The 24,750-nt window shown below is 39.1% G+C and overlaps 1 protein-coding gene across 2 annotated transcripts; it reads left to right on the top strand.

The window, feature by feature from the left end:
• The first annotated feature begins 916 nt into the window (after positions 1-916).
• Positions 917-23,811, top strand: LOC105390876 (transcriptional activator protein Pur-alpha). 2 transcript variants are annotated; one of them, XM_048630874.1, is made up of 10 exons: positions 917-1,070; positions 11,742-11,789; positions 14,204-14,316; positions 15,753-15,917; positions 16,302-16,415; positions 16,906-16,970; positions 18,862-18,967; positions 19,459-19,566; positions 19,890-19,940; positions 20,278-23,811. In XM_048630874.1, exons 1-10 carry the CDS (start codon positions 1,028-1,030, stop codon positions 20,311-20,313), a joined length of 849 nt encoding a protein of 282 aa, XP_048486831.1. In that variant the 5' UTR covers positions 917-1,027; the 3' UTR covers positions 20,314-23,811. The 2 variants fall into 2 exon arrangements, with proteins under 2 accessions (XP_048486831.1, XP_048486830.1); XM_048630873.1 differs by lacking the exon at positions 917-1,070 and adding an exon at positions 1,119-1,715.
• The last annotated feature ends 939 nt before the right edge of the window (positions 23,812-24,750 follow it).

The raw sequence follows: 24,750 nt of genomic DNA, 5'->3' as shown, positions 1-24,750 counted from the left end.
AACTAGCCCCCAGGTTGAATCATTTAGGACAGGTTTTATATGCTAACAAATCTACTAGAAAATGGTTTTGTAGCTGAGACGAGTTGTAACGGGGCATTCTCCTTCACGATTACCCCAAAATACCAGCCGCAAAATAACATAGTTTCCTCACCTTTCCCTAGTAAGTGCAGCGACGGCAGCGGGTAGAGGGTGTACCTACCTAAGTTCCACAAAGTTACTAACTGCCAGTTTCAATAACTCTATCTACCGGTCGGTGACTGGTACTACCAGTCCCGAAACAATGCAAACAAGCTTTACAACTGGATCTGATCTGGAGCATCTAGCACAAAGAACTATTCATAGATCTCATTAGTTAAATTTGTTCAGTGGGTCTCATCATCTCACTCGCTTTGCAGCTTTGCAGGTAGAGAATCTATGATGAAACCAAGTACAAGTACCTAAACGAAGCCGTTGTTCTGAGATCCAAGTCAAAAATGTCTATGGATTTTTAAGGCAAAGATTCTTAGAATAATCATTTTGATAATGAAAAATTACAGAAATATTTTTTACATGACTAGTTATTAGTTGCAAAATTTATTTTAATCAGTCTCTAAACATAAATTACCGAAATTAAATAGTTAACAACTTGATATTTTAGCTTTATGAACTTTACGAAGCATCTGACAAAGAAATGACAAAGGATGTCACATTCAAAGAACGCAGCAACAAAAACTTTGAAGGTCTTTCAAAGTACAGTATTTTGTTATTCTTAATATGAATAATATTTTATAGTTTCCTTACAAAAATAGAGCAAAATTCAAATAAAACAAGTAATTTTCTTCATGTTTATTCTTTTCGGTTAACTAAAATATTATTTGATGTATAAACTCGTACATGATTTTTGATTTTCATTAGTTTCCAAACGCAATCTGACAGTGCACATTGAAAAACTTATTTTTGATGGCTTTCATACCATCGACAAATTAAGTTGTCCGAGAGTTGGCCCGAAAAGATTGTGGATTGCTTGTAGAAATTGGAGTGGATTGAGATGTCGGATATCGGCAGCGGTGACGAAGGAATTTCTAGTCAGAGTACGTATTTATTTACAGTGGTTTACCGTCCGGGACGCCTTGCCTCCCGCGCCCGTTGTGTGTGTTCTCTCGGCCAGACTCCTAGGTCTTACAAAAGTAAATATCTCATTGTTCCCGTTTCAAAATGGCGAATACAGTTTGGTTGTGAGTCTGGATCGGCGGCCGGCGAGGGGTCTGGCGCGGCGCGACGAGCAGGCGCGGCGGGAGGCTCGGCCGGGGCCGACTGGGGCCCGACGGGAGAGGTTGTCGACCTATCGATTTTTTTGTCTGTGACCTCCCGTTGGCGGGAGGGCTGCAGCCGGCAGCAGGTCAGAGCCTCGGCCCGGCCGGGCGCCCCGCTGGCAGCGCGCGGTCAGCTGAGAGGAGGCCGCGGCGGCCATTGCCGCCGGTGCTGTCACTGCCAGGACACCCTGGCGCGGTCACCGGGTGCTGGCCAGCCCCTCGCAATCCAATTAGCAGCCGCAGCCGCGCGCCGCCTATTGAAGTGTGAAGTTACACAATCTCTGTGCAGTGAGTGCTGTGGACTGTAAACATATCAGCTGGTGTTTGTGAAGTGTTGTGAAGATGTGCCGGAAGCACTGATGCGCCGGGGAAGCCTCTCGGGGGCTGGTGAGATGGAGGACACCATGTGGAGCAGCATGTCTGGTTGGTAACTCCGGAGGTATTGGATTGCCTTTGTGATATAACATTTGGGAATCCTTTTGTTTCATAAGGAGCTCTTTCATGTTATGTTTGAACAAGGAGGTAACATGGTTTTTGGAAATATTGTGCAATCCATCCAACTGTCTGAGTAAGTAACACTATGATTAATTCTTACATGATTGCTATTAGAAGTTGCCTTGTTGCTGATATAATACAACTACAGCCCTGACGGTTGAAAATGTAGCTAAATAAAATAATGTATGATGAAAACCCTAAAAAAGTATGAATATGGATGTAGGATGATGAATACTACTAAATACAACCAGACATTTTGATTTACGGACTTCTTCATGATTTTCAAGCTTATAAAATAAATATCATGCTCAACTAACATTTCAACTTCCTACTGTTATGGCTATTGAAACACTGATTTCATTGCAAAGTTCATTCTAGACATGCACATAGATTGTACCTACTGTTCAATATTCACTACTATGTCCGCACATCCAGTATTTCATCACAACCCATCCATTGCTGGGGCATGGGTCTCCTTCCATTGAAGGAAGGGTTTTAGGCCTAGCCTGGAATTTATTTAATAGAATCTAACAATTCTTTCATAGATATAGAATCTAAATAGTCTGGTCAGTCTTGTTGGCTTCTGATTAATAATAGGTAACATGATCATCGATTGAATTTGCCGCTGTTTTAGTGGGGTACTGGACTACTTCTATTATACTCTATTCTGTAAGGGCAACTACACCTGGCTCACTTGAATGGAACCTTTCCACCATACCTGAGTGTTTTATGTCAAAATTGCCTTCCAAAGCTCCCATTTCTTTCCACTATTACTCTATGTTTCTAGCATGAGTGCCTAATGTGTATAATTGTCTTCCAAAGCTGTCATTCCTACCCACTCTGCAGGGGTAAAAATAAATTAACCATCTGATTATGTGATAGGCCAGTCTTCACAAGTATCTACAGTAATAATCTTTAAACGGCTTATCTTTGTGTATAGGTTAATGACACTGGCTATCTTTGAAAACTTCAGGCCAGGCCTAAGATTAAAATATGGATATAATAGACAGTGAGTTGCCAAGAAGTGATTTATATTATGCTACTGGTTTTTCCTGAGCAATTCAGTACATCTAGCTTTACCAGAGTAGATTTGGGACGATTTTCGGAGAATGGAGGGTTTTTGAATGGATTTTAGGAATATTATTTCAATATTTATTTTACAGACCCACAGGGTAGTCTTTATTTCATTGCATCCAAAGAATCTGGATGTATGTTGTGTATGTTTACATACCCAGAGTGGTGTGAACTTTGAATTGACAGAGAACTGTAGGCTGTTGAAAGGTTCACAGAGGTGAAATAGAGTTAGATTCTGCCTACTGCAATGAAAAGCATACATAATGTAGTACCAAAACTGTTTAAAAGGCACAGTGCCCAATATCTGCAGTCATATAATAACTGCATGCATAAATAAGCTTGCTTATAGCCCATATCCAGTTGGGTAACATTAGTATTAATATGGTAGTGTAACATTTTGACAGACAAATGCTAATTAGTGGCAATACTAACAATGCCGTCCAGCTGTTTTACAAACCAATGCATGTTTTCTTTCATCATCATCAGCCTATAGCAGTCCACTGCTGGATGTAGGCCTCTCCCAAAGCATGCCACTGGATGCAATCTATATAGCGCATAAAATCTTTAGTAGCCACCTTTTGCAAGTCATCACCCCATCTATCTATTTCTTACTTTTATTTTCAATCATAATTATTGTCAGTGAGGGTGTTTTTTTATAAATATTTAAAATTAGTTAATGAAGAATTTACATTTCAAGTACAGTTCAATTTGGATGAATATGCTCGTCATTTCTGCTTTGGCCAACCCTCTCTTTATTACGTCCTGTGTGTGTATTATGTAAAGTAGGTATAAAGTTTTCAGATATAATACATATAATTTCGCAAAACCTGCCATACAGATGTTTCTTACATTAAAACGTTATTGTGTGTTCGCACAAGGTTATCTATTCACATAACACGTTTAAACGCTCGTCTCGAACCGAATTTAAAATTTTGATTCGATTCCGCGTGTTGCGAATCGAGGCCCGAGTCCGAGCTAGGTCTTTCATAACAAACAGGCATCAATTGAGCCGAGGCTGCTCTGCGGTGGGTACATAAAGAATACAAAAACTAGATTTCACTTTTTTGCGCGTCTGGCTCTTGTCTGGGCCCGGGTCAGTGACCCTCCTTGAACCACTTCGCCGTACCTCATAGGTATCGGCAGACTTCACCCATCTGGATACAGTCTGATAGTTTCGTGTATTTAGCGGGCGACTGCCCATTTTTTGCGCATTCAAAAACGCAGGCTGTCTCGTTCTCATCCTGTGCGTGAGAGAAGGACGGAACGCCGCCGACTCGTTTCGCTAATCTATGTTTAGAAGTGATAAAATTTATCACGATTAAAGGGTCCGATCACCCGTAGACGGGTCGTTGACCTTCAAAACTGAGCGCGCCGCCCCCGCGCCCCGCCCCCGCCCGCGCACCAAACATACGAGTATATTTAGACGATTCTATTGAATTTGATGGATTGCCCTTGTCTGACAGTTTCAGAGGCGAATTTTTGCAAAACTGATCAAGTATGTGATGGTTTTTTGTTATGTCTACGTAGTGGAGTCCAGTAACAACGGTTTGCCGAATTTCTTTGTTCCCAGAGTGCACGTTTATCGATTATTTATCTCATTCGCAACAGACGAGTGAATTTGAAGCAGCTTTTGGCAAGGCCTTGCACGGACCTTCGTTTTGCACATGAATGTGGCCTTGCCTCAAATTGTGGCAATTTTCTATGATCTTTCGACGGTTTGTTAACGGCTATTGTGCAATAAATGTGATCCTCAGGCAAGTACTTGCCTACCAACCTGTTGGTCGAGATTTTGAGAATAGGAATGTTCGTTTAAAACATACGAGTACAATCTTATAGCAGATGACAGATGAAAACTTTTTTCGTTTTTGTAAACTGCAAAACTTGTACTAGACGTAAGGTAGCTATTATGATGATGATTCTTTGCATAATCGATGCTTTTCCGTTTGTTTCTTTACCTATAAATAAAAACATTTCCCTTATCGTACATCTCAAAGCTTCCTTTAGACGACTTTGCAGCTCAGTCGGTAGGAACCTGCTTACCGAGTGAGGGAACAACATTCGTGCTATGAACACTTGAATCTGTTTGTTATTTATCTATAAATATGATATTTATCGGAAGGCCTAACATGGGGCGCAAGACGCACACGCCAAGGAATGACAAATGTTTTTCGTCGCGCACTCATAACACGCGGCTTCGAGAGCGAGTGCGACGGATAACTTTTCTCACGTCTTGACGAGCATCTTGCTCCCCATGCTTCAGGCATTCAGGTGTCAAAAAGTATTCACGGTTGGATCTACCGTTTTGAGGTCGGATTTCCGTATGTGAGATGTCCTCACCTCACATAAAGTTATTGCTGGATTATCTAGACTAGATCCCAGCGAGTCGTTGCGCTGATAGATAATACGAATAAAATATACTAATTCTTTTCATACAAACCTTTTGATGTTTAATTTCTTGGAACAGTAAAATAAATAAGTAGATTTAAATAGTACCACGGGATCGTATCATCCTTGTAAAATATTATTCTGAGAACATTATCACAATTTATTTAGTCCACTACTTCAGAATAAATACCTAGAAATCCCTCTCCAGGGGATGATTCCTAGGATTTATTTCTGTACAAACAGAACATCAATACACGCTAATGAACAGTTGCCGAGTTGAAACCTAGGTCGTAGCTGAGTAGAGACCTAGGTCGTAGGTATTCAATTATTAGTAATAGAGCTCTCTACCGATACGTTCGAAGCGAACGGTATCATATTGATTGTATTAAATTTGCTATTGAATCTTGGATGTTTTACTAAAGTGTGTACAAAGGTTTAATTCCAGTACGGCATATTTGAAGTTTTTAAATAATTTAACACCTCATTCATACAGAATCTACGGACAATTCGTAGTAAGTACATAATGAATGAATGAATTAAACATGGGTTTAGCAAGTTATTACTATACCGCTATTAGAATTGCCAGAATACTTCGATTTCGCGTGAATTTATATCCAATGTGCGAGAGTTTAATTATCATTTGTAGCCGAATAATTTTATATATAATATACGAGCCTACTTATTGTTCTAAATACCGTGTTATTTGTACTATCACAGAGTTACGGTGCTCTGTGAAAAATCATAATCTCATAAAGCATCAGCCAAAATCCCGATAAACCCATGGAAGTAATAATACAACAGGAATGCGCACTCACCAAAATGATACAAACAAAAATAGACCTAACGAATTCACCTTAAGATTTATACTTGAAGTGAAAGAGGCCGCGAGCCGATAGAGAGGGTTACCACAGAGCCCTTCCTCTCTTTCTAACAATTGCCAGGATTTAGTTGTGTAAACTTTAGTAGATTTTGAACGAAGAGAGCTATGCAAAAACAATATTAAATTAACTCATAGACTACTGTATATCACATCATTTTCAAAAACAAATTTATAATAAATCATTATAAACATGTAATTTTAATTAAATATTTGGTATTTGTATGAATAATAATTTCATAAAAAATATCGGTAGTTTTTCTAAATACTTTACGACAAGACCGAAGTTGTCAAGATGACGGATGACGTTTATACTGTTGTGAGAGACGTTATGGTTAGGGTGACCATTCATTCGTACTTTTGAATCACTTTCCATTAATTAGGACCTGTTTCATTCAACTTTTTGTTTTATTTTATACCTAAGTATCATTAGGTATTATTGTGGCTGTTATCTTATAAGGCTGGTAAAGAGTTATGAGCTGTTGATTTTTTTGGTGATAGATATGATTATTATATGATAATTTATCAAGCTTAAAACCGGCGGAAGCACTTAGGTTAAGATATTTTTTTTGAAATCTTTTAGTTAAGCGCCCGCTTCTCACGCCAGAACGCGGGTATCGAATCCCGGTGCTGACATGTACTTACCAATGAGTTCTTTGAATTTAAGTACGATGTATACCGAGACACTAAATTGAATATTTTTTATTTTACTGCTCTCGTTAATTTAATAAAAAAATTTAAAGATCGGCTCTTCGACGAATTAATGACGTCATTGGCTTCCGTGCAGCCGTTGACGTCATCAAAATCGTGACTCAGTGAATATTTACACTTTAGATTGACAGAAGTGATATTGAACATTTTTATTCTCTTTGGTTGAAACTTTAACCTTGCGGAGCGTATTGAAGGACAGATTTAATTTAATTTAATTTAATAAGGTACCTACTTACCCCACAGAAAATAGAATAGAATAGTAACGTGTAAATAAAGAAGATCCAATAAATACATTGTATTATACTTATTATAAAAATGTGTGTTCTTTGATTTCTTATTATTTACGTCAATCCTAACTCTCTAATTAAAACCAGTCCATCTTAGTAGAATTTGGTAAAAAGACAGATTGTTGTTGGTAGTTCAAACCTTGGGAATATCTAATTGATATGGAAAAAAAACATATCAATATTACATTGCAGTTTGCGCTGCAACAACATATCTATACAAATTTTACCTTCACCCCATTTGTTTACTCAATTGTCATATCACCAAAATACATTCGTACCTACATTGCAATCGAATTATTCGAATAATAGGTGACTTTGAGACCATCGACACCTATTCGCGACATGATAGATTAGAAGTGATGTCTCATGAATTACCTAAAATGATGGTCACCAAAAATAGAAAGAGATGGAGGGCTCCGTGCTGACTATCTTTGTCGGCTCGTTTTTTTGGTGCAGTGCGCATTCCTGTTGTATTATTACTTCCATGGATAAACCTGATTAGCCGTCGCTCGCCGGTCAAACAACTGTCAGATCCATACAAGCAACGTCAAATTTGACAAGGGAGCGACGCGAAGTATTGTTAATTGCTAATGTTTGGTGGTGGTACCCTGGTTTTAACTTTTTTCTGATAACTCAGTGTGACCCCGCCGAGTATTGAGCAACCGGTCTGAGCGTCGTTATGCAAGCGCTAGGGCTGCGGTGTCGCCCGTAACCGGAGACTCGGACTCTTGATTGCTCTTGAAGGATATTCCCATTAGATTTGCACTGTTCGAGTGTATGGCTAGATCGAGCAGTCGATTTTAGTTATAGTATTTTAAGGCGTTTTTTTATGTCGGGAAATTTATCTTTGGAAATAAGGAATAGTGTAATGAGTATATTGACTTGTTCAATTAACTCCATCCACGGATGACTGGTGGTTATTATCATACAATACTGACACTGACTGAGAGAAATTGCTAGAATCTTCAATTCTGTACATGATTTTTTTTAAAAGGTTTTCAAATCTGACGTCGTAATAAAAAAATCACAAACTGCACTAAGCTTAACTGGCCTTCACAATCAGTTTTCCTGAAAGTCGCAGTTCCATTTGCCCCTGCTTTATCCCTTTCATCATTCTGTGAAATAAAACGAATTATACAAAGCTTATTTGTTAGGTGACCTCTGAAAACTAGGTCAGCTTTATGCTTTCAGCACTAACTATCTGTAAATTAACTTTTACTTCAGATGTAAGCGTTTTAAAATGCTTTTTAAATTGTCTATTTATTTCAGAGCCTTGATTAAATGCTGCTACCGTACCACCACCGACACATTAGCAATTAACAATCCATAAGCAGTGTCAAACATCTGTCAGATCCATAAAAGTTACGTTCGATTTGACAAACGAGCGACGCCGCTTAAGGATAAGCAGGTTACCCCACAGGGCTGGTGAAAGAGCTCCGCTAGGTTTGTGGTCATGGTGAAAGGATTCGCAAATGTGATTGTCTAGTGACCAGGGTTAGATAAGATCTCGAGAGGAGACCTCAAGCTGGCAAGCCAGCTCCTTGGATGACATTCAGAAGGCCTAGCACGGGGTATAAGACGGTCACATCCTGGCGTGCGTGTCTTGCGCCCCGTGCTAGGCTTTCAGCCGGTATTAGTGACGGACAGGAGACAAAAGCATTGTGACCCTTGGGAAAGGGTCTAGCAGTGCTGATTCTTCTTTTCTCGTCTCAATAACAACGAAATATAATGAGCGAAGACCAATGTTGCAGAGGGTGGTACGACATACTGCTTCTCCTAAAACCATAGAGATCCAATGATACTATCACAAGCAAATCATTGGGTCATGACATACTACATAGTAATATACTGGTAATGGGGGGACGCATAGCGTATTGCGTGCGAGCGAGGCCGCCGGCCGTAGGTTATTACGAGCGGAGGTGAATTATAACACCTATTTAAAATACCTCGTTACAGCCAGCATATGGTTTTAATTATTATGAAATTAACTTCGTGTAGGTATTGTTGGAATGCCGCGTTTTGTCTCTTTGAACGGACAAATAACTCAGAGCAAAATGAGTTTCACGTTTGAAGCCAAGCTCTAGCTTTAACAACTTTTCAAATAACAGAGAACAATAGAATAATATTTACAGCACTACAGCTGCCGCTGCACGGGTTCGTTATCTACGTAGATAAACGTACCTATATCACTATAAGACCATTTGATTTTTAACCGACTTCAAAAAAAGGAGGAGGTTCTCAATTCGTCGGGATATATATTTTTTTTTAATTTTTTTTTTATGTATGTTCACCGATAACTCCGCCGTTTATGAACCGATTTTGAAAATTCTTTTTTTGTTGTATTGGGTTGAGCTTCCAGGTGGTCCCTTTTTCAGAATTTTATCTCACCCCTAAGGGTGGGTAAAGGGGTAAAAACAGGGTATGAATTTCCATTTTGGACACATATTAACCGATTCTAATGAAATTAAGAACGTAAATATAGTTCTTATAACAATAAAATATGATGGTGACCTTGAGCTGATCTGATGATGGAAACGGAAGGCAGTCAAGGGAACTCCTCAACGGTATATAGCAACTACCTCGTGTTTAGGCTTGAATGATTCGTATTGATTAGTAGGACTTTTTGGTATCATTTGCATCTTACTTTTGATTAAAAATTATTGCAAATAAACTAAAAACTATAAAATAAAATAATAATTTAAAAAAATAAAAAACCGACTTCAAAAAACCACTTAAATGTAAGTAATAATTTAAGGTTTACACAAATTATATGTGACAGTACAAATATACCTAAGCAGGAACTGTTCTTTTTTGAAGTTGGTGCCATATTTCTTCAGATTACTTTGTCACTGCACCAACATCAAAAAAGAACAGTTCCTGCTTAGGTATATTTGAACTGTCTTTTTAAACAGAATGTTTTTAATGTTTCAAGTGTTTTAGCTATGTACACAATACAATCTAAATAACTAATATAAAATTAAAATTAAACTAAAAAGAAAATGCTGGCCAGATCGCTGCCACTGTCGGGTAGGGTACCCAAGACGCTGGCTTCGTTACCCCGCTGTATAGCGATGCTTAGCCTTTGTGCGAGGTAAGAGCCAGCCCTAGGGTCCCTTGAGACTTCTATTAGTCTGCTGCTGATGTCTTTAAAAAGCTGACGTGCCTCCGGTCCCCACGGCCCTAGGGTTTCGACTCCGAAAGGCACAAACATGTACCCCTCTCCTAGGGATGCATATTTGCGGCCCTTCATCATCTCCGCCCGCCCGGCCGCAGCGCCAGCCTCTCTGGAGGTAGATGGAAGATGGGACGGTGCTAGTGTGTCCACGCATGTTGCGTCCCACACCAGCAGTCGGCCCCTCTTCCATGGCACCAGACTCATGCCGTCGGGTCTCTTGCCGTCGTCCCGCATGATCCCGCTTGGCTCTAACGTAGCGGGAACGTTTGCACTGGCAAGGGCCCGGCGGATGGTGTCATTGAGTGCGGCATGGCGCGCTATACGCCCGGCACTGCGGCCGCACGATAAGCCGTGGTGACCGCGGCGGTCAGCATGTTCCCCACAGCGGCAGCGATGTGGCTCATTGGTTTGAAGCCCTAGTCTCAGGCTGATGGCCACTGTCAAAGTAGTTCTGTCCAGCAACGTGCCTAGATTTGCCGAAGGGTAGGCATTCAGCCAATATCCCGACTGTGGAGTGCTGGAGGCCAGGAGACGGGCTCGGTCTGCTGCATCGGTTGCGGTTTCCAATAGTTGGTTTTCTTTTTTTGCGCAAAGTGGCGCGTCCCATAGCCTCTGTGACGTCGTGTCTGTCGGGAAATCTTGCCCGGGACCAGCAGCATTCAGCCATGCATTCTTGGCCTCCGTCAGACACGGCACCTCTAAATCACCAAGTGATGGAGTTATAATTCTTCCAAAGAGGTCCCGTGTACTGTATACGGAGGACAAAAATGTACTGTCACATATAATTTGTGTAAACCTTAAATTATTACTTACATTTTAGTGGTTTTTTGAAGTCGGTTTTTTATTTTTTTAAATTATTATTTTATATTGTGTTTATTTCTTTGACAAAGGACTCAATTTGGTTTCGTTTATCTAAAATTGTTTTTGTCAAAGTGATTTTATTACAGCCTAAAATACTTGTTACAGGCAACCTTAGGTACGCAAAAATAACATAATATCCTTTAATCAATAGGAGCCATCCTAAGCAATTATTATTCTTACATAGAGGTCAATACTGAAGCCCTTGGGCCCTTTAATCTAAATGTTTAAGTGGCCCTTCAAAAGGCTTATTTTACTGACTGTTTCACAGAAAGGAATGCTTTCACTGTAGTATACAGACTGAAAAATAAACAATTGAAATATATATCATCATACATTGATGGTGTCCATAAATAGTACCTCCCCACTGCTAGATTGTTGAAATTTTTTTTTTCAAAGATCTGTCAGCCCATTAAATAAAATCTCTAAATAAAGAGATGTACCTACATAAAGTACAGTTGATACGTCACTCTGGAAGGCTAATTTCATTGAGCTAATTTATTTCTTTACCCCATTTCCACAATAACCAATAACATCATATTTTATTGTAATTTAATTACTGATGGTTTTCCATTATTTGTTTTCAGAATATCATGGTCAAGGCATGGATTCAGGGGGAAATAATTTTGACTCCGGTAAGTTTAACAATAATATGTACTTCATAGTCTAATCTCCAAATTGGTTATGTAGATGTACCTACTATGACAATATTTTGATTATGAAAACTCACGTCGTGTCAGCTTCAAATACTTTTTTGGATGGTTGTCGATTTCATTTGTTCTTTAACTAGCGCTCTAGATATAATCATGATTGGTGCCTTCTGTGCAAATACATAACACAATATTATGTAGGTGCGTGAGTACCTGGTATGTGCCTCTATATGTTAGCTTAGGTATGTGCCTCTATATACAATAGTACATATGTATCTAGGTTATTTGTTCGATGGAGCGAGGCGCCGGTTGGATTACGTGTGTTAATAACGACTTGTACTCAATGTCTGTGTTTTTATTCTATGAATTTATTAATAATTCATACTTACATCTATGTTGAATTAATATTGTAAATGTAACCTATGAAACTATGGAACACTGTAGCTTAGATAGAATAGTCTTAAAGTGTGCGTAGAGGCATAGAGGTAAAATGCATCCTATCAATACTTTTTAATATGGGTACAATTTAAATCATCACCAAAAAATATTATTGTACGCTAATACATTGCACCAAAAAAAATAATTAAAACCAAATTAATTAAATCAACTCCAAAATCGAAACCCCAAAAAAAAACGTTTACGTTCCAAAATAAATAAACACGCCTCCAAATAATTGCAAGTTTACAATAGAAAATCTTTTTCGTCGCCAAAACGGATAAATCATCACCAAATTATGCTATACTAAAATATAAACATTGACACCAAAACTAAGCGTTCAATTTTTTTTATATCACCAAATTATCCTACCCAAAAACAATATAAAATATAGTATATAGGTAATCGATTTACCTGTTAATTTTAAAATGTAGGCATTTACGGCTTTAAGAGTGGTGCGGCATGAATTTTGAATTTGCGCGATGCTTGTGGACGCAATGTATTGATGTCTAGTACATCGACCTCAATACATCGCGGCAAATTCACCCCTTCTGGACAAGGTCAAATTTGAGCGGCGCCATCCCCCCGCGCCCGCATACTCATATACATACATTTACCTATCATCATCATGATCATCAGCCAATAATCATCCACTGCTGGACATAGGCCTCTCCCAAGGAGCGCCACAACACTCGGTCCTCGGCCTTCCTCATCCAACCACAACCCGCCTAAGGTCGTCAGTCCAGCGGGCAGGAGGGCGTCCCACGCTGCGTTTGCCTGTTCGAGGTCTCTACTCGAGAACTCGTCTACCCCAACAGTTATCGGTTCTTCGGCAGATATGACCAGCCCACTGCCATTTCAGCTTGCATATTTTGACAGCTATGTCAATAACCTTAGTCCTCTGACAGATAACCTCATTTCTGATACGATCCATCAGAGAAACCCCAAGCACCAAGCACTTAACTATAATAAATTGTATTTCAATTCCTTATTTCTATAGAATTTATTGGTACATGGCAAAATTCAAACCCTCGGCCACACGAATGGGAGTCGAGATGGCGTAACGGATAGATTTTACTAGGCACATACTAATGATATAATTAATTCATAAAGCAATTTAAAAAGTGACTTTGTTTTGGGATAAGCTATTTATTATTTGGTATAAACTTAATTTTTAATATTTACTTTTACTTTTTTTGGTTAGAAACGATTATTAAAATGATACTGATAAAAGAATATATTGGTTACATCTATATAGCGATGATATACTTTATTTGGTTAGAAATAAATTTTAATGGTGTCAATATAGTTTTACAGTATGCAGTAAAAAATAATTTGGTTCATTTCAAAAATATTTTGGGAAGCATGATTTGGTGATGATTTATCCGTTTTGGCGGAGATTTCGAATTTATTGGCGGCAGTATCATATAATTTCTGGTGGAGGTTTAAATACAAGCCTTTTAATATTATTATACTGGGAGTTCACAGGGAACCTTCCTTAACTACCACCATAACCATTATGTAGAGTTTTAAAATATGAACAAGCGTGTAATCCTGTATTATATGACTTAAGTATTTAATACACATTTAACAGAAATCAGTATAGCATTAAGTTTAGCCTATATATAGTATAATGTTTCAAATTCATTTTAAATTCATACCCTCACGTCAATGGCACATGGAAATTTTTCTATGCTCGTGACTGTATAAAATAATAGTAATAAACTATGATAATTATAAACATTAGGCCTAGTTTCACCATATTATTTTAGATTGTTAACACCGCTGTTACATTGTCATCTAAAATAAATTATATATTGAATTCTTGACAGACGTGTCAAAAGTCAACAACTAATCCCTTGTTATGGTGATAATGATCTAATAGAGTATGATGAAACTAGACCTTAATGTCTCGCTCGTGCTGATCATTTTTAACTGACGATGATGATGATGATGCCCCGCAGGTCAGCAGGCCCAGGAGCAGGAGCTGGCGACGAAAATGCTGCAGATCCAGTCCAAAAGGTTCTACCTCGACGTGAAGCAGAACAGGCGGGGGAGGTTTATCAAAGTTGCAGAGGTAAGAAGATACGAGTAACATTCCCAGCATATACCGAGCACGCCTTGTTTTGCGTGTCTTGCGCCCGTGTTTAGTACGAGGCCGCATCCCCAGTAGGAAGACTGTTCGCCGCTGAGTTAGCGACGTGTCGGTTTAGTATGCTGAGCCTTCACAGTTTGTCAGTTTTGCCCTCACTCTACGCAATTAGCGGCGTTACGCGCGCCGTAGCGAGTGAGCTGTTTGTCTACTGGGAAAGCAGCTTTAGAATAGTTTTGTTTGCCTGAATAATGTTAGCTTATACCACTTGCAACATCAATATTCCATTCTTATCGTGTCGGTGACAGATACATAAATAGCTAAATAGCGTTTGTCACCGTGATTCAAGGATTCGCTATCAGATTCGCGTCAACGCTGATTGCCCAGGGTGCGCCGGACATATGTAGGTGTTGTATATATAGAAAGTACGGTTGATACGTCATTCAATGGGGATGTTCCTTTTACGCACTATGATTTATAAATACAGAGAAAATTATAAAATAAGGTACCTACAGGGAGATACTAGAGAAGGCTCGATTAGTGGAACCCGTTTTGACGAGTCCATTTCTCTAGCATATCCATTAGTGTATTGTTAGTATTAATTAAGGCAGCTAATTATAGTGCCTCTCTGGTTTGTCTGAAAGCGTGTATTGATCGCCCCTGCATTGTATCTGCATCGTATCTGTCTTTGGCAGCCTCAAGCATTTCCTACAGTTTGAAAAATATGAAGGCATTTGAAATCCGAACGGCTTAGAAAGACGTCATTCTAAACTTTAGTTCTAAGCGTTTAAGGAATTCGCATAAATAGAAACATCAGTATTTTATGTATTTCTTAAAAGTCCCATTTCAATCTTACTTTCAATATTAACCATGAAACTAAGTAAATAAAGTAGATTTAAGAAGTCTTATATTTAAATAAGTAACTTTCCAGAGGACTTCTCGAAGGACCATAAAGAATATAGTACATTGCCTGATTTCTTAATAATAAAATTCGCCGGCCTTCGGTATAACTTTCCTTGTTATATAGTTTTATAGCAAAATGTTTAAATAGGTACGACCGTTAACCGACTTCAAAGGAGGTTTTTAGTTTGACCTGTATCCTGTATGTAGGTATCTTACTTACTTACTTACTCCGCTGGCTCAGCGACCCGAAGCGGATCTTGGCCTCAGCCTCTTGTCTCTATCCTGCACGGTCGCTCTCCAGTCGCCTGCCTGTAGTTGGCGCAGGTCCTTGCGCTCAGCTCCAGATATTTGGGGCGGCCAACTGGTCTACGACCGATGTAGGTATCTATTCTATCTATGTTTGTTGGCGATTATCTGACATTAGCCTCAGCATTGGAATCGGATGGCCGTGTGTGAGAGTCCCCAGACCCACATATTATTTTATCTATTAATATTTATTTTTTTATCTACCTCCCCAGATCGGCGCGGACGGGCGCCGCAGCCAGATCTTCCTGGCCATGTCGACGGCGGCGGAGTTCCGCGACCACCTGTCCTCGTTCAGCGACTACTACTCGTCGCTCGGCCCGCCCAACCCCGACAACGTGCCCGACGACGGGAAGCTCAAGTCTGAGATGATGCTGAAGGTAATTGGGATAGTGTGTTTATAAATTATTATATTATGTGTTTTAGAATAGCGGATCAGTTTGAAGTTTAAAGACGAAGGGAAAAACAGGTTGTAGTAGGCGGCCGCTGCCTGAGGTCCGGCTCGAATGACCAAAACGATGATGGGGTTGATTGCTACAGACATAATGATGGTTATCTAAGTAGAAAAATATACCTACCAGTGATTTCTGGAGCCGATTCTGAAGGCAAAAAATTGTTTTTTTAAGTGTAAAAACTAAAAACATATCTGAACTGTCAACAATTAAGAATAATTTATGCCATTTTTACGTTCAAAATTAAATTAAATTGAATCATTCACTACAATATGCACCACAACTAACCTCTCACTCCCACTCTGTTCGCAGGACAATCGCCGTTATTACCTGGACCTGAAGGAGAACTCTCGCGGGCGCTTCCTGCGCGTGTCGCAGACCATCACGCGCGGCGGCCCGCGCAGCCAGGTGGCGCTGCCGGCGCAGGTAACTTACTCTTATTAAGTACTTACCTATGTCGTTAAGCCTAGTCAGAGGCCTTCGGGCGGCTTGAAAACAACTGACAGTGGGGATGCCCACTTACCCGACAACTCTCTCAGCACAAGCTTGCTCCACCAACCCGTACTGACTGATAGTGGACTGCTATAGGCTGATGATGAAGTTGCAGTATGCTGTTATGTTAATACTATTTCGGAACCAGCGCTGATAAGCGATTATCTTTGGCGCTTTCTTTCTGTATAGGGTCTTAAGCCGAACGTCCACTACGAGCTAAACTAAGTTAGTTTAGCTTAGCTTCACATAGTTGAGCCAGTTTTCATACATGTGCGCCCACCGCAAACTAAGGCGGTTGACTTAGTTTAGCTGGCAGTGGACGTGGCTTTAGAGGGCCGTCCAGCGCAGCCCGTTGGCACTGCGGAGTAGGTAACCTCATGATTGACAGTTTGAACCAACTACATAATATCTGTATTGTCTGCAGGGTATGATTGAGTTCCGCGACGCGCTCACAGATCTACTCGATGACTTCGGCACCGACGACGGAGGGTATGATACACAATAATACTAAAAATAATACTAAACTATAAGTTACCTTCAAAACCCTTATTTCATTGAAGGAGATCCGAGCCCTAGCAGTTGGGGACATGATGGGTTGTGATGATGATAAGATTGATAAGTTATGTAACATAGAAATATACTGTTATTCACGTGATTTGACCAAAAATGATACCCCGATCAGCTAGGCCGACAAGACAGGTTGCCGGTAGTGGCCGGATGAAGAATGCCGTGGCAGATTGATGATGATGACCAGATATGCACATAATATTAATAATCGCCGCAAATTTAAAAGTGGTGCTTTTAAAGTCGCTGCTTATTTTGATATATTCGTTTGAGGGCTTTCTAAGACTACGAGAATTTCCGTTCTCGATTACAGATACCTACATATTATTATCTGTAATCTGTATCCGTTCCTCATCGACAACGGAAATTCTTATATCATTCGTGATCAACTATTTCAAACATACATCGGTGGTTATGCACTTTCTGTCTTGTCTCTTTATCTTGTGATGTAATCGTCCCTATATTATATAATAACTGATGGTTTTTTTCATGTTTCACCAAGATATTGCACTGTGTGATACCAATCGTCTGTTGATCCCCCTAGGTCTTTCATGTTCCACAAAAAAATGTACGTTACGCATTTTTATACTAATATTTGATGTCGTCTCGTTGTCTCTTTCATTCTATCTTCTTCTATGTTACATGCTCCCAGTTTCTTATTTTTTGTTTAGGGTTCCGTAGCCGTATATAAGTACCTATATAATTTGTCATGTCTGCTTGCCCGTCCGTTCGTCTGTAATTTCTATTACCAAGTATCTTTTGCCGACGAAAGACTTTATGTTTCATACGGAACCCTTCATGGGCGAGTCAAAATCAAACTTGGCCGCTTATTTAATGTATGTTTAAAAATATAAATGTATATTACTCCTTGTTTCTTCTGATTTAACATGTGTAAATATAAACCTTTAAATATATCCTTATAAATACATTGTTTGTTGCCCGTAGGTCTGCCAGCCTCCGATACAAAATGTATGTCACGGATATTTTACCTATACTAATAATATTCGATGTCTTATCTGTCTTCTTCTATGTGATATTATGCTCCCGGATTATTTTTTTGGGGCTAAAATATTATCATTACTGTGTATGATGTTCTTTTGCATGCATAAAGTTACATAATTTACATTGTACAACTTCTTAATCTAGAACTGGGAGCTGAGTTTTGGTATCTGTCGGTGTTGTATAATTATGAAATGTACAATATTGGGCATTTCTGGCGTGTACCACTATTTCATTACGAAGCAAACATTCTTCCTATGCGTAAGGTACATTTGTGGTGAATGTTCAAATAACTGTTGTGATGCGTGACGCTGTCGTCGTCAGCTTCATGGAAATCTATCAATTTAATTGTTATTAATACTACTACTAAAAATGGCCAGGATTCGAAACCGCATCTCTGGCGTCGGTGGCCGCGGCCTAAGAGCCCTCGCCCACGGTGATATTTTGTAGCGATGCTGTCGCGGGTTTCGCAGATTCCCTGTCGAGAATTTGGCTGTCGCATCGCTACTAACGCGCGTTAGTCGCATTTGCAACACGCTACAGAAGCGATGCTAACGCTCTACAGCATCGCGAGATCGCGACTGACGATGTGACGATGCAAACGCGCGACCGTGTCGGACGGCATCGGAGACAGAATGGAGGGAGGGTGGAGCGTAAGTGGAAAACCGTGTCTTGATCACGTTTGCATCGCGACGGTATCGCGTTCGCATCGCGATTAAATCGTGATTACGTAGGCTAGGGCACACAGCATCGCGACTGTATCGATGTGAAAAAAGTCCTTGGGCTAGGCTCTAAGTCTGTGTGTATCTCGTTGCAGCTACAAGGGCGAGCTGCCGGAGGGCCGGCACCTGCGCGTGGACAACAAGAACTTCTACTTCGACATTGGACAGAACAACCGCGGCATCTACATGAAAGTTAGCGAGGTCAGTACTACACAATTTTATCTGACCATTGAATTATACCATCATACTATATTATACAAGCTAGATTAGCTAGACATGAGATATACATTCGCCAACATTATGCTATATTTAGAATATTTATTTTAATAAATTATATATACCTTTACAGCTAAACCAATTCGATATACAAGTTTACAATAAAAATATAATACTAAAACTTAAGTACGTAATTATAAAATATGAAGCCACCCCTGTGTGTCTTGACTTGAGTGTGTAATTGCTTTATCCCGTGATTGCTATAATATACTATATTGGCTGCATTGTAACTTATTTTCTAGTCAGCTATTGCTAATACCTGACAAAAAAATAAGCTACAATGCCGCTAAAGAATCTACTATGTCTGAAGCTAGACATGGTTTTGTAATGAAATTCAACTAAGGATATCAGATTCTGATAGTACTTTGTTATCATGTTATCTGAAATAAATAAATTTAATTAATTGTTCGTTCCAGGTGAAGAGTAACTTCCGCACGGCCATCACTGTCCCGGAGAAGTGCTGGGCGCGCTTCCGCGACATCCTGGCCGACTACTGCGACAAGATGCAGCCCGAGCACTCGCAGGTATCATCATTATCATCATCATCAGCCCGTAAATCATCCACTGGGGTGTACGAAAGGAGGATCACCACGCATCAACTATACCTATAGTTTTTTTTTACAAACTAGTACTGACTATGTCTCTTTCACATTTCCGATATTGACAGAGTGAGAAGGGTCATTGTTAGGACCAATAGCCACGCAGTAATAAATTGCCTGGGCCAATACCAAAGCTATAAAACGATTCAGTACTCGTTTGTTAAAGAAAATTTACGATAGGTTTTGCCACCGTGGTTATAAGGATTGGCATGTCCGATGTAATGATCGATTGTTTGTGTTGTTTCCAGGGCGGCGGCGCGCGCTCGAGCGGTCAGCCCATCCCGCTCCCCACAGATATAGTGAGTATCTTCTGTCCTTCTCTATCTATGTTTCATTTAGGAAATCGGCGCAATATCAAATCGAATATCAATATCGTTGAAACTGGGTAACTCAGGGAGTACCTAATTCTGAACAACTTTTGTTCGAATTTTTTTGGAAATACGCTTTCAGCTTACACCCTTTTTGCACCAGACCGTCAACTTTTTTTCATCATGTATGAAGTCCCATATAAGAGAAGAATTTACGATTGATTGCATAGAGTAGTAGGAACCTTTTTATGTGTAACAAGATACATCATATAATACAATAGGTACTTGGTTCATGGTCCATAACTTATACTCCGTCTCCTCTTTCCAGGACGTGTTTTCAAGCGGCGCGACTCACAGGATTTGATGCGAGGGCGATGACCTCTTCTACTGAACTGACGACTACCCCCACCCACACACTCACACTCACCCACACAGTCGCAGCTCTATAGAACCCCGTCGCACTCTCGCGAGTTATGTATGTATATGTGTATATATCTATGTATGTAGTAGGTGTATGTTAGCCGCTATCCGTTTCGGGACATTCCGATTTTCGTACGCGTTTGAAATGAGAATGTTCGAAGTTTGAATAGCTCGGTTTGGAACTGTCAGAATTAACACAGAAAGGCCTGTGATTGGTTCATAAGGTTTTGACAGCTCTAAATGACAGTTCTGTTGAAGTAAATTCGGTTTCCTTTATCGAAATTTCGTCTTTGTAGTGGCTCTCGACTTGTTAGATGTAAGGTAATGTGATAACAAACTATGTTTGAGCTTTATCGTTTATTTTTGTGTAATTTGACGAGTATTATGTATTTGACCCGCGGTCGGTGAAACCGCTCGTGGGATACATTTTATTTCCTGTTAATATAATTAATTATATGATAATATAACAATGTGATAGGGGGCGCGACGAACAGAGAATAAGGATTGTCAAGGCAGTGCTGCCGTTTTTTTATTGGTTTATAAATTCGTAATTTAAAATTACCCCTTGTTTTTTGATTAAGTATATATGAAATCTAATTTGGAAAGTTTGCACGTACCGTGGCCTTTTTAATCTAAATTATTAATTGACGTGCAGGTTTTACACATTCGGTTTTTTTTACGTGTGGGGCTACATTAGATAGCGGCTTTATTTTTAATGTGTAAAGGTATTTTTTTTTGTTTTTCGGCAACGAGGGAGATGGGTATGTACCGAGCGATGTCGCATCGAGATGGAATTATAATTCCAGTTATAAGTCATTTTATTTTTGTTAGGTTTTAGTGAAAGTCCGGGCGGTAGGAGTAGAAAAAAAACGGGCAAAAAATCGCAAGGAAATTCTTAAAAAAAGGAAAAAATACGTAAAGCCCCGCCTGGACTAGCGATTCTATAAAAAAATACATAATAAATAAAAAATAAACTTTTGAAAAAATTAAGGTAATTATAAAATGCCACTTTCTAGTTTGTAGGTGTATGTGTGTTTTTTTAATATCAATTATTTAACTATGTTTTTGTCTGTTTACTTTTTTGGGGCATGTGAGGGGAGTGGTTGAGGTCTAGCTCGATAAATGAAGGTCTAATGTTTAATTCTTTAAACCTTTTGCTTCAAGACCTATTTTACAACTTATAAATCGTAACGATCACATTTTAACACCAACGTTTTTTATTGTATTTAAATCAACTTTAATTTTATTTTGCACATAATTATATTTTCCGTAAAAAGAACCATTTCATGAATCGGGCTGGTCTTCGTATTTAGACAATGGGTGTTTACAAGGAATGGAATTGCTAGTATAGTTTGACCCGCCTATTATCCTACAAATTGTATCAAAGCCTCGGCTATTTTTGGTTTAAAAAACCTTTGTCAAGGGTCAAGCTATAGCGGTGCATCTCGAATCTATGCATAAGTGAAGAAAAGCTGTGATATTGGGTCAGATCCGTACGATATTAGTATGACTGATAGATTAGGATTGCCTGTCTCTGTCTGCCGCTGTGAGCGGGAGCGAGACAGGTAGACCGAATGTGCGAGGAGGTCGGTTTAGTTTTAGTGAGGTCACGTAAGCACCCAGTGTTTCCGGTTCCGGCGTGCGGCTGTGGCGTTTCCGTTCTAAATTCAAAATTTGTTTCGGATCTCACATTGATAACGGATAACAGCTCAGTACACGTCGGATATGTGTGTGTGTGTGTATATATGTATGTGTGTGCGCGGACGCACAGAATGTTAGTCACAGAACTACATCAGGCGTCAGGCGTGCCTTGTAATGTATTTATGCATTTTTTTTCTTGTTTTTTTTTTATAATTATTAAAAAGTAAAGTAACTAAACTCTCTGGGGGTTTTCATCTTTTGTTTTTGTAGCTTTGGCATCGTCATGCATAAGTGGACGGGGCAATCTTTCACTTGAGTTGTAAACATAAGTCTTTGTAGATAGGGTACGGTTATTCAAATATTACGTATACAAACACGGTTTATTAGCCCCCTTTTGCTCCGTTCCTCACGCCTCAAATTCAAAATTATTTTCTAAGTGCTCACGCATTGGAAAAAACCTCTTTTATGCCTAAGTTTTCGTGTTTTACAATCATGGAGCGTTTGTGAAAACTCTTCCAATGTGTGGAAGCTAACAACATACATGTAAAAACAGGTTTATTTGACTAACTAAATACATACGTAGTATATTTTTTTTCTTTACGAGTCCTCTATCGCTTTCGCTAGGTTTGGACCACAGTTATTTTAGCCTTTCCCCACCAGCTTTATTCAAAAATCCACAATATTTTGGCGCAGCCATGTCTTAACTGTAAAATAGCGTATCTTCAAAATTAAGGCTCTTAGAATATACCTACATAGATTCAAATCAGTTGATAGTGATTAAATTCATTTATTGTCTTGATCGAGTTGCATTGTGCCATCGAGAAAATAAATGGATTTCAATATGGTATCTCCATAGGTGATTGTTTAGTACAAGTCTACAAATGTAGAGTTGGAGGAATATAATATGAATATGAACAAAACTTCTTAATTTACTTAAATATTTCCAAGATACCTACCACTGCCTTCAAGATGCTATCACATTAAAAATGTTAAGCAAATTCACATCCTGATAATTTATACTCAATCTTTTATTAATAATTACATATTTATATATATCACAACTTTCGACATGGTAAGTCTTACGATTTCTACCAGTCAACCTTCGTTCCCCCAACTCTTATTTCGTGCCTTGTAATCGACACAGATCACGCAACAAATAAGCTGGTGACGTCCGATCCGCTGTTACATAATATATAAATATATACCTAGAGAAAAAGACAAAAAAAGAGATAAAATATATAAATAAAAAATGCAGTTCTCTATTAATTCAGAATATAGAAATCTATGGAGTCGTCAGGGGCGGCGCGGACATTAACACATAAGTTAGGATAGATTCATTTCTAACGGGGGCCGACGGCGCTGTAACAGATGTTATTAATAGATTTAAAATGCTGTTAGGTTCTTGATAAGTTTATGTCCTCTCCTCATATTTTTTGGGCCTTCCGTTGTCTTACAATCGACAAAACTCAAAGAAATCATATCTCTTTCTTTCTCACAATAATTATTGGACGTTAATAAAAAACTGGACAGTTAGTCTTTGGAAAAACGGTTCGTTTATAAGTTGTTTGAAGAATATGAGGGGAGTGTTTCCACTCTTTAAAAACTAAATATAAAAATTCAGAGTTAAGTATCTAGCTAGCTAAAGTATTAAAGAATTTAGCGGATAGAGTATTTTAGTTCCTCAATATAAGTCATAGAAAATAGATGAAATACTACGAATATTTAGCTACCGTCGGCTACCCCTATGTTATAAACATTAACGTTATGTTTTATTTTATACACATTGGGGCCAGTGTTTGAACTTAAATTTGTTTAAATTTCAGTACGGTACATATGCCAATATAATCAACAAACACCTTAAAACAAATAAGCAAGCATTGGCCTCAATATTTCATAAGTATATTTGTGTTAGAATTAAATTTGTGGCTATTAAAATGGCGGCGAGCGGGCGCGCTTTTCGGACCGGTGTGAAGACGATTGTATGTATGTTCTAGATGCGGTGGGACCCGCACACACATCCTCAAACGTATAACCTCCTTACCGTAGTCGGGTGTTTCATTTCTCTCCGTCCATAGAAAGAAGTTGCAAGTTTTTCAAAATGGCGTCCGTATGACGGACTGTTCGGTGTACAAAGTTTAATGGTGGCAAACTTTTTTGTTTGGTTTGTCTATGACTTTGAATCTATTCTGTAAATAGACGATATCCTCCATTTTTGGTTTATTTCTGTGCGGGTTTCCCCAAGCCGCGCGGCTTAATTTGTAACAACAACTTATGGTACAAAAATATATATGATTGTGAAAAAGCGATATATAAATTTAGTTCCATAGACCTAAGTATAGAGTTGAGAGATTTAAATCTATATTTAGAGCAGAAAGAATTAAATAGTTATAAATATATATTACGTATGTATAAATTGAAGTGTGTTGTGTGTTTGTATTGTGTGGAATTAACGTCGGCACTAGCCGTCGGGCGCGACTGTGACAGGAACTTTGCGTTTCATTGGATTTTCTCTCGTTGGGTTCGACCGGCGGCCATTTTGTGCTTTATCCCCCCCCCCCCCCCCCTTCCGCTTCCTCAGTTCCTCAGTTGTGCTACTAGATGGCAGCACTTGTACTTATAGAGTGAAAAGCAATTTTAAATCTGAAGGATAATTTTCCTCATCCTACTTTGCAGTCGAGTTTATTCTGCGGAATATTCCTTTTTTCGTAAGATAACCCAATAAATATCCTTCGCGTGTAAC

This window comes from Plutella xylostella, chromosome 27 (genome assembly GCF_932276165.1).
Source record: "Plutella xylostella chromosome 27, ilPluXylo3.1, whole genome shotgun sequence".
NCBI lineage: Eukaryota > Metazoa > Arthropoda > Insecta > Lepidoptera > Plutellidae > Plutella > Plutella xylostella.
Note: the sequence above shows the minus strand (reverse complement) of the source record. Positions and strands in the feature narration are given on the sequence as shown.

Coding starts and splice junctions, on each gene's coding strand:
- LOC105390876 (XM_048630873.1), top strand. CDS start 1,652: ATGCGCCGGGGAAGCCTCTCGGGGGCTGGTGAGATGGAGGACACCATG. Junction 1,716..11,741: donor CATGTGGAGCAGCATGTCTG/GTTGGTAACTCC, acceptor ATTTGTTTTCAG/AATATCATGGTCAAGGCATG. Junction 18,968..19,458: donor TCTACATGAAAGTTAGCGAG/GTCAGTACTACA, acceptor TGTTCGTTCCAG/GTGAAGAGTAACTTCCGCAC.